Here is a 15,697-nt window from a genome sequence, read left to right as displayed (position 1 = left end):
TTATGCACCACTAAGTAATAGAGACAGTAAATACAGTACAATACAATTGTTTCATCAGAAGAATAATTTAGGTGAGAGTAAAATAAACAAAGCACATGGTTATTACAACAATGAATTAATGAATAATCCATGTTACAACAATCATCATAAGATATAGAAAAGATTCGGAGAATGGCAGAAAACAGACAGGACTGGAGGAAGGCAATCCGAGATATATTAAGCCAAGCAGCCGAGGCGGGAAAGTCATCAGACTATCTGGCGGACCGGCAATAAAGTACAACAATAATCTTCTTATATTACACCACGTAAACACAGATAATTTAATGTTTGGGAATAGGCCTATATTTCGTACAGTTAAGCAGCGTCAACGTGAATTATCCGTTCAGATCCTAAATTAATTTTTAACCCTCAAGGCAGTTCGTTCTAATGAAACATTTAATAACGTACAATAATAATAAATTGTATTCGAACTAATTTTATAAAATCCTATTAACGCTATTGATTTTTATATAAAAGCTAACAATGTTTAACAAAGACAAATATAGAATAATAATGATAATCGATCATATTGTATATTAATCTGAAAATATAAGAATATAAAAAGTGTAATGCTATAATTAAATTTGTTTAGGAATGAGAAACATTAATTATAACTGTAAATGTTTCTTTTTCCTATATTAATATTATTCGACTAAGCATCGACTAAGATTGATAGGTTTTAGATAAATAAATTTCTCAATTTATTTTCTTAACGTACACACCCAGAGCGTCAGACCCAGCACTTACATGACGGACCTTGGTTAAGTTTGGTTCCCACTATAGTACCAACGCAAGGATGTAAACGCAAATAATTCGACCAATCACGACGCGATGGATTATCCAAATTGTCCCTTTGATTGGTCAACTCAATTACCTACGCCATTGTGTTGCTTCCAAGTGGGAACAAAGCTTTCGTATACAGTAATGTTTCTAAAAATTAGTTAAAATGGAGATTGAAAATTTGTGCAACGCAGCTCCTGATTCGTGGGAAGCTGGTGTTCGGGTCTACTCGAGCGAACGAAGAGACAAACATTTGTTTTGGTCCAGAGTGGAAGAAAATATTTGGCATGATGAACACACACGGTTGTGACAATGTCCGGGCGAAATGGTGGAAAGTTATAAGCACCATCCATCGTATTTTAGTAACACACACAAGATTTTTATAAGCCCTTCGTAGATAAACAATAAGGCAGAAGACAGTTAGAAGTGATTATTTGCCAATACATGCCAAATAAACACTCGCTATGGACGGTAAAATAGTAGGTCTACAATTAGAGATCACTTAAGCACCCAAACATCTATTTCGCGGAGCACCACCCATTGAGACTGAGTTCCAGTAACCAAAACCTTCAAGCATGCCACGTCATACTTTATTTTATCGTCTATGTTCTTTACATCTACCTTGCCATCTTTGAACACATCCAACTCAACCTCGTCTTGACACAACGGAGGAGAAGTACCCATCTTCAATACTTGTCTCCCAACGGTTAAGATGGCGCTGTTTAGAACATCTTGAGGATGATCAGATGAACCAGTTTGGAAAAGTACCCGCTTCAATCGGACGGCTTCATGGAAAATAACTAGAATGACGTCACCAACTTTTGGCACACGTCCCCAGAAATACCCCGGATCGTCTGTATATGCTAATTTTGGCGCGTACATACTAAAAGTTGATATGCTACTGTAAATATCAGCTGGCGGATTGTCTGCTGAATGATGCGCGCGAATATTCTCCTCATAGAATCGATCTTTAAGCGGTTGTTGTTTTTCTTGCAATGACGAATAACTTCCAATATGTTGGAACAAAGAAGGAACACGTAGTAGCGATTTCGTCTGTCCGTTCAGTATCTGAAAATACTTTAACAAGTAATCTATTGGTTGATCAGCGTAGAAAATTAAGACAAATTCTCGAAACTGATTTAAATCTGCTGAGCGGAATAACTTCCCGATAAACCCTAGTTCAGAAAATTCTAAAACGCTCCAGTTCTCATTCTTATTTATATATATATATTCTTGAATCGATTGCACGAATTTTGGACTAGCTTTGACGTCATCTTCAAGCTGTAAATAATACTTTGATAAATTACTGCAGTACTGATAGAGATATGAATAATCTAGAACTTGTTTTGTTCTCCAGACAACACGTTGCTCACTGTCGCCGAAATTGCGTTTTAAATTCGAAAGATCCGGGTAGTAACTACGCGGAGTATCGATGACGCGTATTAAGTCGGAAGTGACGTAACTTGCAAACTTTGTATTGATTTCTTGAAAGACTTTTTGGTTGTAGGTTGTATTGGAATCGGCGGTAAATACAATAATTGTTAACATCTTCTTATCATCTTCAGACGTGTTATCAACAATTGATTGAAGTGTGTCGATAATGTAGAAGCCTTTATCACGATGGACCGTTGGGATACCTATTGTCAGGAAACCTAAAATAAGATAAAATTGATCTATTTTTATAAACGTGTTTTTGACGCAACGGCTTGAGCTGCTTTTTAAAATTATGAGACATAAACCACTCTGGAACAGCTTCAGAATGTTACATTTATTTTAAAAGTTGTAAAACCTGACAACTTGAAAAAACTTAAAACACGGAACATACCATCTTTCCGATGCTCACTTCGAATTCCGATCAGGTCTGACTGCCAGTTACCCTGTTTAAAAAACAATAAAATTGATAACTTTAAAATGCTGTTCAATGATTCAGACACAGCCTTGTGTCAAAATATCAACAAAAGAAAAGAGTGTATAGTAGTATATAAAAGACTTCAAAATTATAGTAACATTTACCTTTTTACCCGTATTAGAATCTTGTCTTTGGATTTTCAAAGAATTGGTCATGCATGGTAGATTACCTGAAATGAATATTTTATATTAGACCAACTCAGTTTGTTTACGTCATAACAACTTCAATTACCATAAACTCATCGTGATTGAGTCGTCATCGCCCCAAAGTCATCTTTAAAGAGGCAACACACTTTTAACCAATCACGAGCGACAATTGATCTGTCGCATGTGATTGGTTAACTATGTTGTGTTGCGTCATCATCCTGCTCACTCACCCATCCAATTAACTGTCCTCATAAGCCACGTGTTCAGCAGAAACATGACAACAAGCAGGCCCAATAGGGTTTGGTTCCACCTTCTCCCAGACGGCATCTTTGCCTCCGACAAATCAATTCATACTTTTTCATTTCTTTTCACCATTACAATTCTGTTCTACTAGAGTAAACATAAAATGAAACGTTATTAGTATCTACTTATACTACTACTAGTAGGCCTACTATTCACTTTAGGTACAGGTTTCTGTTGTATTAATACAGTATCGGTAATTAATTAATTTCAGAGAATGAGAACTATTATTATTAATTGTATAAATATTGGCCCTCAACGATGGGATCAATCATTATGTAAACAATACGGTCACTACGTACAATCAAGGCAAGCGGCCTTCACACAAATTATTCAATTACTGTACAGTATTATTTTTAATTCATTAATCATCTACGGATACTAACTTACGATTATATTTTAATCAAATCTAAGACTACACGTGAATAGAGAACAAATTGAATACGGTAATAAAGATACTTACAAATACAAGGCAATCGCCGCACATCTTTTTTTACGTGTCAATAATCCGACGTTGATTCAACTACACCGGTTGCTTTTCTTGTCTAATCGATCGAGCGAACACAAGAGATTGGACGAAATTTAACCACACGCGCGATTCCCAGCAGTGCGATTGCAAAACATGGAGAATCTGAATTGAATATAATTTATAGTTTTAATGAAGTTATTTAATGAAAAAAAAAAGAATTTAAAGTAAAAATTTATATTGAACTTAACCTGAAAACCGTCGATAATAAAACACAACCACCATATTTAAACAGCTCTAAAACTCAGCTTGTCAACAAAAAATAGCAATTCAGTTGAGATCCATTATTTCATGGCCTTTCACTCTAATTTTTAATTGTTCTTTTTATTTTATTTATTTCCTGGATTACTTTTATTTTATGTGAAGCGCATAGATGGTTTATGCATTATTTCGCTTAAAACTCCAAATTTATTATCATTTATTATTATAATAGCCTTTATTTATACTGTTGAATATGTTTCTATTAAATTACCGCGGTTTTATCAGATAAATATTTTGTTTTCGATCAAATGTTTTCAGGGAGGTATTGCGACTAGCTCCATGGTGCGAGTATAGTATCGCCTTAATGGGTACTTGCTAACTAAGTACGTACTCTTGAGAGATTTCATTAAGAAATCCGCTCGAGAAAATCGATTGTTTCCGCTCGAGCTGAAGACATCATCCGCTTTATCATCAACATTTATCGACTTCGAAACAGATTTTATTCTCTGTTTTCCGTTAGTAATGGATAAACTTAAAAGAGTTTTAAGGGGAGAGGAGGAAGAAGATGAAGAAGATATTATAACAAAGGTTTGAAAGAGTAGTGTTATTATATAGGCCTAGGTATAAATAACATTTTAATTTAGGCTAGGCTAGGCCTATCCAGTTACCAGTACGTTGCACGTTTACAGGGAAGCATTTGCGGTGGATTTTACTAATGAAATGACAATGGGCCTAGCCTATCACGACATAATGAATCATCATCACACACACGATGTGATATAACTGAACGTTTTTACACAGTCTATCTATTATATTAATTACAGTGCAGTAGTATGGATTTCATTTTAAATTAATTTTTATATAGTAAAATACTACACTAAGTACTTTAAATACTTGGTTGGGCCTATCCATTATATACTAGCTAGGCCTTACCCTAGTAGAAGTAGTAGTAGTACTACTAGTACGGTAGGCCTATACTAGAATACTAATCTACTACTAGACCCTAGTTAAGTTTAGTAGTATTAGTGCTATTCTAAAAAAACAATGATGTATGATTATTATGCAAATAATAAAGTATGTTAAAAAATATGTTTTCCCCTTTAATTAATATTTAGGTGTACAACGGATCAACATTAAGCTGGTCTACTCGATTAAAAGGCTTTATTGGTTGTTTTGTGATTGGTTGCACGATGTCTATATTGGTAAGATCAAAAAGATAGTTTACAGACCCAGGCTGGAAAACCAAATTTGTGTCTAGAAATTTAAATTTATCTACATTGAATCGGATAATGATACTTATTTAAATACTAATGTATTTTATTTTTAAATGAGTCCCATTTCAACAGATGCTTCATTCATACAACATCATATCATGCTCATTTTCAAATTCTTTTTTTTAAAATATTGTTTTGTAAGCCGACACAAAAACATAAATATTGTATTTTGTGTTTTTGTATTCATTCATGATCATGATATTTATCACAAACATTCATTATTGTCATGTCATACTTCATTGCAGTCAACATTAATGTTACTTTTGCCATCAAAAAAAGGACTACAGATATTTGCATTGTTCTACACAATTGGTAATTTAGCAGCGTTTGGCAGGTAAGCACAGACTGCATGCTTAGTCACACCATTTAAGTCATAACTTAGTTAAAATCATTAATTGTGTGCTAATTATTATAAATTGCTTTTCCTGCATGTACTGTATGCTCAATCATAGGGCTTGCCCTTCATTGTTTTGCATGATTGTAATAGATAGATAATAATGCATTAATACTGCTGCAGTGTCTACTAAGACCCATTTCACATTGCTTAGCAAAACTCCAGAGTTTACACACATTGCGTTTTGTATTGGTGTGGATCCTGGTATGTGTAAACTTGGATTTAATAGTTTTGACATTTGTTAAGCTCTGTCTACACCAGGGAAGAGTGAAATTATTCTTCCCTGGTCTACACTATAAAACTTTATGTAGCCATAAAATATGTGCACAATGACATCATATCACTATTGGGGATATACTGTATATCACCATACAATTTTTGGTTTGATAGTGTAGGTCATGGAAAAGTAATTTTAATCTTCCCTAGTGTAGACAGAGTTGTCAAAAGTATTGACAGAGCTTTAAACTTTGTTGCTTCTTCTCATGCACCATTATTTCCTATTCAACTTGTTTCTGTTACTAAATTAATAATAAAGCATTATTTTAACAATTATTAACTACCTTTGTTTCACGTTGCTACTTTTGAATTATGTGTGTGTAATATTAATAGCTTCTTGTTCTACAAATATGTTAAATTAATTCTTAAACTTTGTTTTTATTTCATTTAAGAAATTGTATTTGCATGTTAAATATTTGCACTATTTTCTTGCACAGGGCGTAATATTTCTTTTCTTCAGTCTTACTTTGTTTGCGGTTTTTTATACTCTTGGTAGTATTTTGGCAATAGCAAGGTATCTATTTACTAATATTATTAATAATATTAATTCATGTCTAGTTTTTCTATACAATTCTGACAATGTTAGTTTAGTTGAATGGCAAATGCTACTGTACTTGTATTTTTTAAATATTTTATCTTTTTTAATATTTTAACAATTTGTCTTTAAAATGTTGGAATTTTATAGAAACTGTATAACTTATTATATAACACATTCTAATTTTTCTATTTATACTTTTTGAGGGAAAAAAACAGTTAAAACTATAACAGTATATCTTTGATTTACAGTTACGATGTTACATGTATTTTACCTTTAAAAATAGTTTAATAAAGGATTGCATTTTAGTCATTAGTAATTGAGACCTCTATTTTTAGTATACTGTTTGATTTTTTTTACTCAGTACCTTCTTTTTGATGGGACCTGTTCGTCAATTGAAAAACATGTTTAAACCAACGAGGATAATAGCAACCATCTTGGTCATACTTCTTCTTGGTTTAACCTTATGTGCAGCACTTTGGGTAAGTTGGCACATTCACACAAAATAGCAGTCATCATTCTGACACATGGGTAAAGACTAAATTAAATTTGGAGTCATTTCAGACAAAAAAAATTAACGACATGTAGATATTCAGTATTAAAATAAGCACATCCTCAATTTAAAGGGGGATTCTGGGTTTAAAATTACTTTTAAATATCGTTTATTTACTACAAAAAAAACTACAGGTATTATAATAGACATGTCAAAACGAAGAAGTAATAATGAGAAATAACAAAAATAAATTTCATATACATTTTAGTGTAAATTCATGGAAAGTCTGTTTTTCAGCAGCTTAGGGAAGCTCATTAATATTCATGAGATATTCAGTAGTAGTCGATTCCAATATCTCGTCGTCACATACATTGCCAAATGTTGACCATCCGATCATTATGAAGTACAATTTTTGTAGATTTTCTAAGCTAGGCCCAAGTGTTTCTTCGTTGTTATCATATATACCGTATCGCTTCATAGATTTTGAAGGTTTCCCTAACCCTATAGTAATTTTAAATCCGGAATCCCTTTTCAACATACTGTACGTTCACCAACTATAAATCTTATTATTTTGACTTCCACCTGCACATCTCTGATTTACCATTAGTGCTAACTTAGAATATTCCTAGAATGTATGGTAATATAATTAATAATTTTGCCTAATTATAAAAAACAATATGTTGCCATAATATTATCATTTATTATATTATTATACTCTTATTACCACTTCATGTGCTAAGGAGTCTGTTTATTAAAAGCAGGTAATGTTCTCAAGTTAGCTGTCTTTTTTCCCCAGTGTTTAATAATACTGTTATCTACACCTGATAATATATAAAAAAACAATTGTTTGTTTACTGTGTGGCATTTAATGTTGTCAGCATTCCTGTCATAAACAAATAAAACAGTTACAGCATATTCTAACAGCATGTTTTTACATTTTTTTTATATTAGATTTTACTGTAAACCTCCTCCTTTGTAGAAAATTTAAAGTAGAATTGTAAAATGATTCCCACTAACAAACCAACTATTACATATATTATGTACTATAATGTAGATTTAATATACAATATAATATCTTTGTATATAAAATATATTATTTTATTTGATAATTTTTTTTTTTTTCAGTGGAAAAATAGTGGATTAGCAATCATTTTCTGTATTGGTCAGTTTTTAGCCTTAACTTGGTGAGTACAGTATTATATATATATATACATATTTCTGATATCTCTATATTTAGGTACTCACTTTGTCATAATACTATACTTGTTTTTAACCCACTTAAGTACTCCCTCTGTCATAATACTATACTTGTTTTTAACCCACTTAGGTACTCACACTCATAATACTATACTTTTCTTTACCCATTTAGGTACTCATTCTGTCATAATACTATACTTTTTTTTTAACCCACTTAGGTACTCACTGTCTTACATTCCGTACGCAAGAGATGCTGTAACCAAATGTTGTACTTCATGCGTTGCTTAGGCTACGGCAATGTATTGTAAATAACAAGCAAAATAACTTATTTTAATCATTTATATTGAAATTCTGTATATAAGTACAGGGATAAAGTTATATTAAATGCTCTCAAATGTTAGTTTTATTAGACAAATAACAGTTTATAAGATACAGTTTGTATAAAGAAGTTGTCTTTTTGTCTTGAATTAAAAAATTGTATTGAAAAACGTTTACCAATTGTGACATTGGGTGATTTTTCCAATCTAGAACTGCGACCTAATTTTATGCATGTAAGGTCAACAGTGGTCTGGCCGCCCGCAAACTCGAAATTACGTCTCTTGCTAAAGGTGCACAAAGAAAACGATATTAAAATGAAATATCTAAGTTTAATTAAATGTATATAATAATTTAATTATTTACAGTAAAACTATAATATATGAACTGCTGTAATGGTGAAATAGGTTAGGATAAAAATGTGGGCCTTGGTATATACAGTGTAATATTAGTGGGATTAGATTATAACATGACATTGTAAAGACTGTAGGACAATATGCTTATATATTTCTTGTTAGTACATAAGTTGACCCATAATACTGTAGGTATTGAATACTGTACTAATATGTTTATAGTTTACATGATCACGATGTCGTGCCTTCTTGAACCACTTGCTTCTGTATCCAACAGGATATAGTAGTATATCACATATATTCACTCTAAATTTAACCATTATATTTTTATATAAAGGATTGTATTTTCTTTGCCAAAATATTTGTTTTATATTTCTGTATTCACCAATGTTGGTAAATATTATATTTTCAGAGTAAGAAATTATTTGGTGTTTTATACAAAAATGAAATGTACTACAATTTTCTAAAAATCTTGAAAGCTTAAACTGTAGTTACCAAAGACCGCCGAAGTCACGAACTACATAAAGTGTTGTTGTTTGAGAAATCAATTTAAGGTTGCTTTTTGCTCTGAATAAATTATATATGAATTGAGAAACAAGTTTGATTTTGCAATATATTGACAAGCACAATTGTTTTTATATAAATATTTATTTTGCATGGTCCTCTTTCCATCTCATTATACAAATTCAGATTTTTTTTAATGCAATAAAGTTCTACTTAGAATCATTAAACAGCTTTATTTTCACAGTTTATAGCCAGAGGCAAACAAAATGCACAAAATCTAAATAAATTTAGAATTGCAGATCATTCTCAAACATAACAGTCTGTTGTGCTAAAGCTCTACACTATCAAACTGTGTATGTGACAACAAAATGTGATGTGCCCATATATGGAGATGATGGTGTCATATCACTACCATATTTGGACACATCACACTTTTTTTGTCAAACTAGTTTGATACAGTGTAGACAGAGCTAAAAAAGAGCTATTATAAAATGTGTGACTCGTGCAAATATCTTGTAAATTGGTGTGTATGTTTGGTCTGGTCAGCTATGCTCTTACATGGTACAAGCACCGTCTTTGATAAAGTACCCTTGCAAGTTGCTTTACATTTTATAAGATACATCCATTATTAAAAGTTTTTTTAATTGTTTTTGTAATGTGATGTATCAGCTCCAAAATAGAATACTGAATGCCATGGCAACACAACAAAATGCAACATAGGGACTTTTTCTTTCTCCAATTCGAGCACACTTCCAAAAAATTCCAAGGAATCTGTAATAGAAAGAAAAACAGTAGTCATATCACAATAAAGTAATTAAATACATTCATCATCATCATTAATATTGTGTACAACTTACCCTTCTTTGTTTTTATCTAGTATCCTTGGAGCGAGGCTTCTTATATATGCACATGTGCAGATGAGAAGGAGTAAAACTGTCAAAAGACTTTGAAAATTAAATAAAGCCGACTGCAAGAAAGAGAGGATTAATTAACATTTTAGCAACATACACCTACTTACATGATCAATGAAATGCCTAAAAATAAATTAAAAATTGAATTTAGAGGCGAAACAAATAAAATTGAGATACTGTTCATTATGCATGTATAATCACAACAATATAATTCTTAAGAGACAGTTTAAACTGGCTTAGGCCCAGCATACACTGCCACTTCGATCCATCTGCAGGAGTTACGCCTAGATAGGGGGAGGTAAGCCTATCTGTCTTCAGGCGGAACTAGCTCGACACTAGCCTAGCTTTTTTAGCAAGGAATTTCTATCCTAGCTTTATGTTTTGTTATATTTAAAATAGAACAGTTTATCTGAAAAAGTACCTTACCATGTTTATATTAAAATCTAAACTCTTCCGAGCCTGAAAACGTTATTTTATAGCTGTTTGTATAGCCTACGAGATAGGAAAGCGAAAACTCCACGTATTTATCTCGCCGACTGCTAATTTGGCTGAAATAGCGCCACAACGTAACTAATTGATAGGCGTGTCATCATTGGTTGTTTGTCAAATATGTGGCAACTGCAGTCCAATCAAAAGTGTTTTAATAAATAATGCACATAGTCTCTTTGCGGCTATCATCAATTACCGTAAAACGACCTTGTCAAGGCTATCCAAAACAAAGTTTTCAAAACAAAAATAAAGAGGGAAGACTGGCATCTCATATTTGTCTCCGTCTCTCTAACTTCATTTATTCTTCATATATACTAGTAATATTTGTTGTAAGTATATTATAGTAGGCCTGTGTATTATTATCAATATATAAGTATGTATTAACGTTATTTTATAAATTGAGAAAACAATAACATTAACAGTCCCACACACCGTCTCATCAGAAGGAACCAGACCAAACTCCCTCATCATGAGTCAGAGAGAGCAGGACAGGCTTGCCTTGATGAGCTGTTTCTGCTTGGCAGGTTACCCCTGCCCCTACCTACTCTTGAGGATATCAAGTTTTCTATAGACACAGTCGACCTTGCGTGTACATTTATTTTCTACTATTATACGGTTGGATGGCAAATAATATATGTGCGGATACCACCATCGGCATGGATGGTCGACCATCATGTGTCATATATTGGTATATATCGACAAGATTAAAGACCCCTTCCCTGCAATTTTGGACGTTTTTTGGAAAATAATACATATATATCACTTTAAAAACATTAAACCATGTCATTCCTTGTCTTAAATGTACGTTTTATGGTAAATTATGATAAAAAGTGAGAAACAATGCACTACCTAAGTAGCTCGCGGCGATCGACCTCTCGTGGACGGTCTTAGGCCTAGCCTAGCTAGGCTTAGTTTTGTAGGCCTAGCTGGTAAACATCGGTAACGTACGAACATCGTACGCTAGCTATATACCTAGCCTGACGTTGTATAGTTGCTGCATTAATTGTCTTTCTATTTTTGCCAGACTCCGTTGATACAAATTGGGGAAAACCCGGTATTTTCGCTGAAAAGTTAGGAGTCTTCCATTTGTTTTGGCCTCACGATCGATCGAAAAGTGGGCGAATTACAGGTGGAAAACAAAAATATCAATCCGCGCGCAATGCATTTTGGGATTTATAGCGGGCCGCTATAATTATTAGAATCTACTTAATTTTCACATTTTTAACCGTTTAAAGACGAAAAAAGTTATCGCAATAGGACCATATAGTATTATTTTTACTTTAAATATAGTTTGTGATCTTAAATTAGATCTAAAAAACGTAGGGAAGGGGGCTTTAACCATATGAAGAATATATAAAATGCCTTGCTGCACTATTCCAGCGATAAGGTGTGCATAATTTATATTGTTTATCGGCACAGAGAACTTGTACTAATAGTAGAAATGAATATATAAGCACGGTTGCACAACTGATATAGTCACATCAACCCTTCCCTTTTTATGCCTTGCATTATTTTTATCTTACAAACACTATAACATTGAATTCTAGTATAAAGTGTAAAGTATTTTAGAATTTTGTAAGCTTATTAATTTAACAATATTCCAGTCTGATGTTTACACTTCTCTTCGAATTTAATTATATCATACTGGCTATAACAATGCAAATAATTCTACAGTGTAAACTGATATGTCATACAATATGACAATTCAATAATGATATGCAATACTTTCAATTTCAATGAGCAATACTTATTATCATAGTCAATATTTAAAATTCAAATTACTTTTCACAATTGTTTTAATTAAAGCTTAAACCCCTATTTGAAAAATGGTAGAGTCCTGATCCAACAGGTGGCCAATGATGGAATAGCATCGAATATTGATATTCATTCAATACAAATAAAATGTAAGTTATTTGATGCTATGTTAATTTCATACCTGGACAGGCACAGCATATGGAATACCGGTTGTGATTTGTAGGGATTGTGCACTACTATAAGAAGATAGGTTTGGTATAATCAACGGTAAGAATGATTTGTGAATTTGTTAATGTTTTTACATCTTTGTAGCGTTGTGATGATTCTCCCTTATTGCAGCATCAGCATTATAGTATGAGTATTTGTGGTCCCTCCTTATATTTCCTTTCTTTAAACAGATATTACATTTTTATTATTTTACTATGTTGCACATTATAAAAATAAATTAAATTACGGTATATATAGTCAACATGTGTTTACTTAAAAACAAATTATAAATCAGAATTAATTTTTTAATTATTAAAGGAATTATTGTGGAATTATAATTATTGTCTGCTGAGTTTTGGTAATAATAGAATTATTTTATACATCAGATTAAATAGATTTTTTTTCCTGTACGCGGTGAATTGAAATTTAGTTATTTATTTTGTCTGTAGGCGTACAGAGATATCCTCAAATAAAATATGATATATTGAAACATCAGTATTATATTTGAAATGCTATTAATATTGTTCTCCATGTTCAACATGTGTTTTCACCACTCATTTCATTGAACTTTGTAACGTTATTATCTCTGTAAAATATTTTTTATGATATAATTGTTCATTGTTTGTTTTCATTTGTACTTTGACAAACAACATTTAATGGATACTGTCTGAACTTTGTAACATTATTCAGTTACTGTAAATACTATATATTGACCTTCTAATACTAAACATGCTGAGCACTAAAGTTCAATCAATATTCTATTCAATATTAATTATTACATTTGAATTTTTATGTACTCTGATGCAGAAGATGACCTTTATTGACATTTAGTTATATTGTTGAATGCAATGAAAAGTTTGTAGTTATTTTGCTTAATGAGGATGACCTGCTTGTCGTTGACCTTCCATGATTAAATACTCGTTTGTAGTGTTTTTACGTGAAACAGTACAAAATCTAAGATATTCTACTTTATGCATATTATTATGTATTTATGTACGAATCTAAAATACTCTAGTTTGTACGTACATTTGTAAATGTACTGTAGTGTTTTATGAAACAGTAAAATACTTTATATGCATATTATTATGTATTTATGTACAATTTTCAAATCTAAAATACTACTTTGTACATTTGTAAATGTAGTGTTGTTTTATGAAACAGTAAAAAATCTATTAGATAGGCCTATTGTAAACTTCTTAGATTTCTGTAATTTTATGTACGAATCTAAAATACTATACTTTGTTCCATGAAGCTTTCAATTTGGGCCAATTATTAATGGAAACCTATAGAAACAGTAAAAAATCTAAGATATTGTACTGCGCATATTATTGTGTATTTATGTATGAATCTGAATTACTATACTTTGTATGTACCTTTGTTTGCCAGGGAGAGGCTTTTAATCCGAGCAATTATTATTGAAACCTAATGACTTGGAAAGTAAATAGTATTATATAAATATTTCTGTAAGAACTATTAGCATCAGAATTTTATGGATATCCTACAAGACCTCCCAAGAAGTCTCCCAAAAATCATACAAGTTTTTGTTTGGTACAATCTCAATGACTACATCGACGTTCCCTATTTATTGTCTTTTTTATGCTGTTAGTGTTCCTTTACAATTTGTTAATCTTATACCAATATTATGTTGAATCACCATCTAATAGCTAAAACCCACAGTAGGCTACATTCCTCCTCTTTCTTTCTAAAAACTAAACCCCACAGTAAGCTATACCTCCTCTTTCTTCCACTAATAATAATATTCAATCAATGGCAGATAATTTAAAACTTATACAGGTATAACTTTCCCCAACTTTTGAATAATCAATGTACTGTACTGTACATGTGTAGAAAGTCCCACAGGTTTCCATTACATTGTCACAATTACATTAGCATATCCAAATTAATTAGCAAAAGTAAATATATCTAATGCCATATTAAAGTATAACTGAAAAGGAGTTCAAACCGTATGTGCTATGTAAACCTCATTATGAATACATGATTATGTATTAATTGCAAAACTGAATTTTTAATTTGAAAATGGTTATATTAATATACCTGATATTATAAATTATATATTTCAATTATTAAACCAATAAATTATGAGTGCGATGGAATGCAAACAATTTGTCACTTTTTCTGCCAATTTCCACCTGTTGAGGTATTGATTTTTAATGACAGTGAGACAAAAGATTTAATTCAATTACTAATTATTGAACAGTTATATATAGACCTAAAGTACAGTACAATTATTAATATTATATTCATTTTTCCATGTGTGGCTCAAACGCAAGCTTCTTTTGGTCTCTCTGTATATTGTTGAGGTTTATATGAATTGCTAGTAAAAATCAAAGGTGCTATTTGAATATCTGTCACATCATTTTTTTAAAATCAAAATGTTGAACATTCACACATGTATTTAATAAATAGCAGAAATTATTAGTTTTTAAAATCTATTTTCAAATAAATTTTGTGTTATTCAACATTACAATACCATGTAAAAGAAGCAATCACATTACTATCCAAATTAAATAAATATCTTATATCTTGTAAGGCTCTACAATATTACAGTCTTACAGTAACACCTACAATTAAAAAAAATGGCTAGATGCTAGTATAAACCACTAGCATTGATTTACTGCAATGATCGTAAACACGTTCGTACAATTTTATCAGATAATATGTACATATGTAATTGGATTATTCAAAATGTAAATATTGATGGGCCAGCCCAAAGGTGGTTTTCAGATTTGACAATTAATCCATAGCCACCTTCTCAACATCCTGGGTCTTCCCTCGTGTGTCTCACTGTATAGTCTTCCATTTCTCATTTTATTTATTTTTTTTATTACGGTATATAAAACAAATTATAAAACAATAACATATAATGGAAGCATTCTAAAAAAATTGAGAAAATTGCACCATAAATATTATATTCCAGATTATGAAGTATCGCACTTAAAAATTACATTTTATCATTTTATTTGTGAAAACAATAAATTAAACAATATAATACTACACATACATATACAATACAAGGTAACACATTGCTGATGACTTCTCTATTGGATTTTTCCAACTGTACCAGCAACAAAT

At 31.4% G+C, this 15,697-nt stretch overlaps 3 protein-coding genes across 3 annotated transcripts; 1 reads left to right on the top strand and 2 right to left on the bottom strand.

The window, feature by feature from the left end:
• Positions 1-58: 58 nt before the first annotated feature.
• LOC144847533 (alpha-1,3-mannosyl-glycoprotein 4-beta-N-acetylglucosaminyltransferase C-like) lies at positions 59-3,706 on the bottom strand. The gene is made up of 5 exons (XM_078703936.1): positions 3,634-3,706; positions 3,105-3,261; positions 2,833-2,897; positions 2,645-2,696; positions 59-2,471 (listed from the first exon to the last, which is right to left on the bottom strand). Exons 2-5 carry the CDS (start codon positions 3,199-3,201, stop codon positions 1,318-1,320), a joined length of 1,368 nt encoding a protein of 455 aa, XP_078560062.1. The 5' UTR covers positions 3,202-3,261; positions 3,634-3,706; the 3' UTR covers positions 59-1,317.
• Positions 3,707-4,354: 648 nt separating this feature from the next.
• Positions 4,355-9,295, top strand: LOC144847372 (vesicle transport protein SFT2B-like). The gene is made up of 6 exons (XM_078703673.1): positions 4,355-4,489; positions 5,017-5,103; positions 5,421-5,509; positions 6,745-6,862; positions 7,999-8,057; positions 8,289-9,295. The coding sequence occupies exons 1-6, from the start codon at positions 4,424-4,426 to the stop codon at positions 8,356-8,358; spliced, it is 489 nt and encodes a 162-aa protein (XP_078559799.1). The 5' UTR covers positions 4,355-4,423; the 3' UTR covers positions 8,359-9,295.
• Positions 9,296-9,443: 148 nt separating this feature from the next.
• Positions 9,444-10,726, bottom strand: LOC144847373 (protein kish-A). Its single transcript, XM_078703674.1, has 3 exons — positions 10,580-10,726; positions 10,100-10,209; positions 9,444-10,013 (listed from the first exon to the last, which is right to left on the bottom strand). Exons 1-3 carry the CDS (start codon positions 10,580-10,582, stop codon positions 9,908-9,910), a joined length of 219 nt encoding a protein of 72 aa, XP_078559800.1. The 5' UTR covers positions 10,583-10,726; the 3' UTR covers positions 9,444-9,907.
• Between the last annotated feature and the right edge of the window lie 4,971 nt (positions 10,727-15,697).

The sequence above is a fragment of the Antedon bifida genome, chromosome 7, assembly GCF_963402885.1.
Source record: "Antedon bifida chromosome 7, ecAntBifi1.1, whole genome shotgun sequence".
Lineage (NCBI taxonomy): Eukaryota > Metazoa > Echinodermata > Crinoidea > Comatulida > Antedonidae > Antedon > Antedon bifida.
This window is presented reverse-complemented; position numbering and strand designations above follow the sequence as displayed.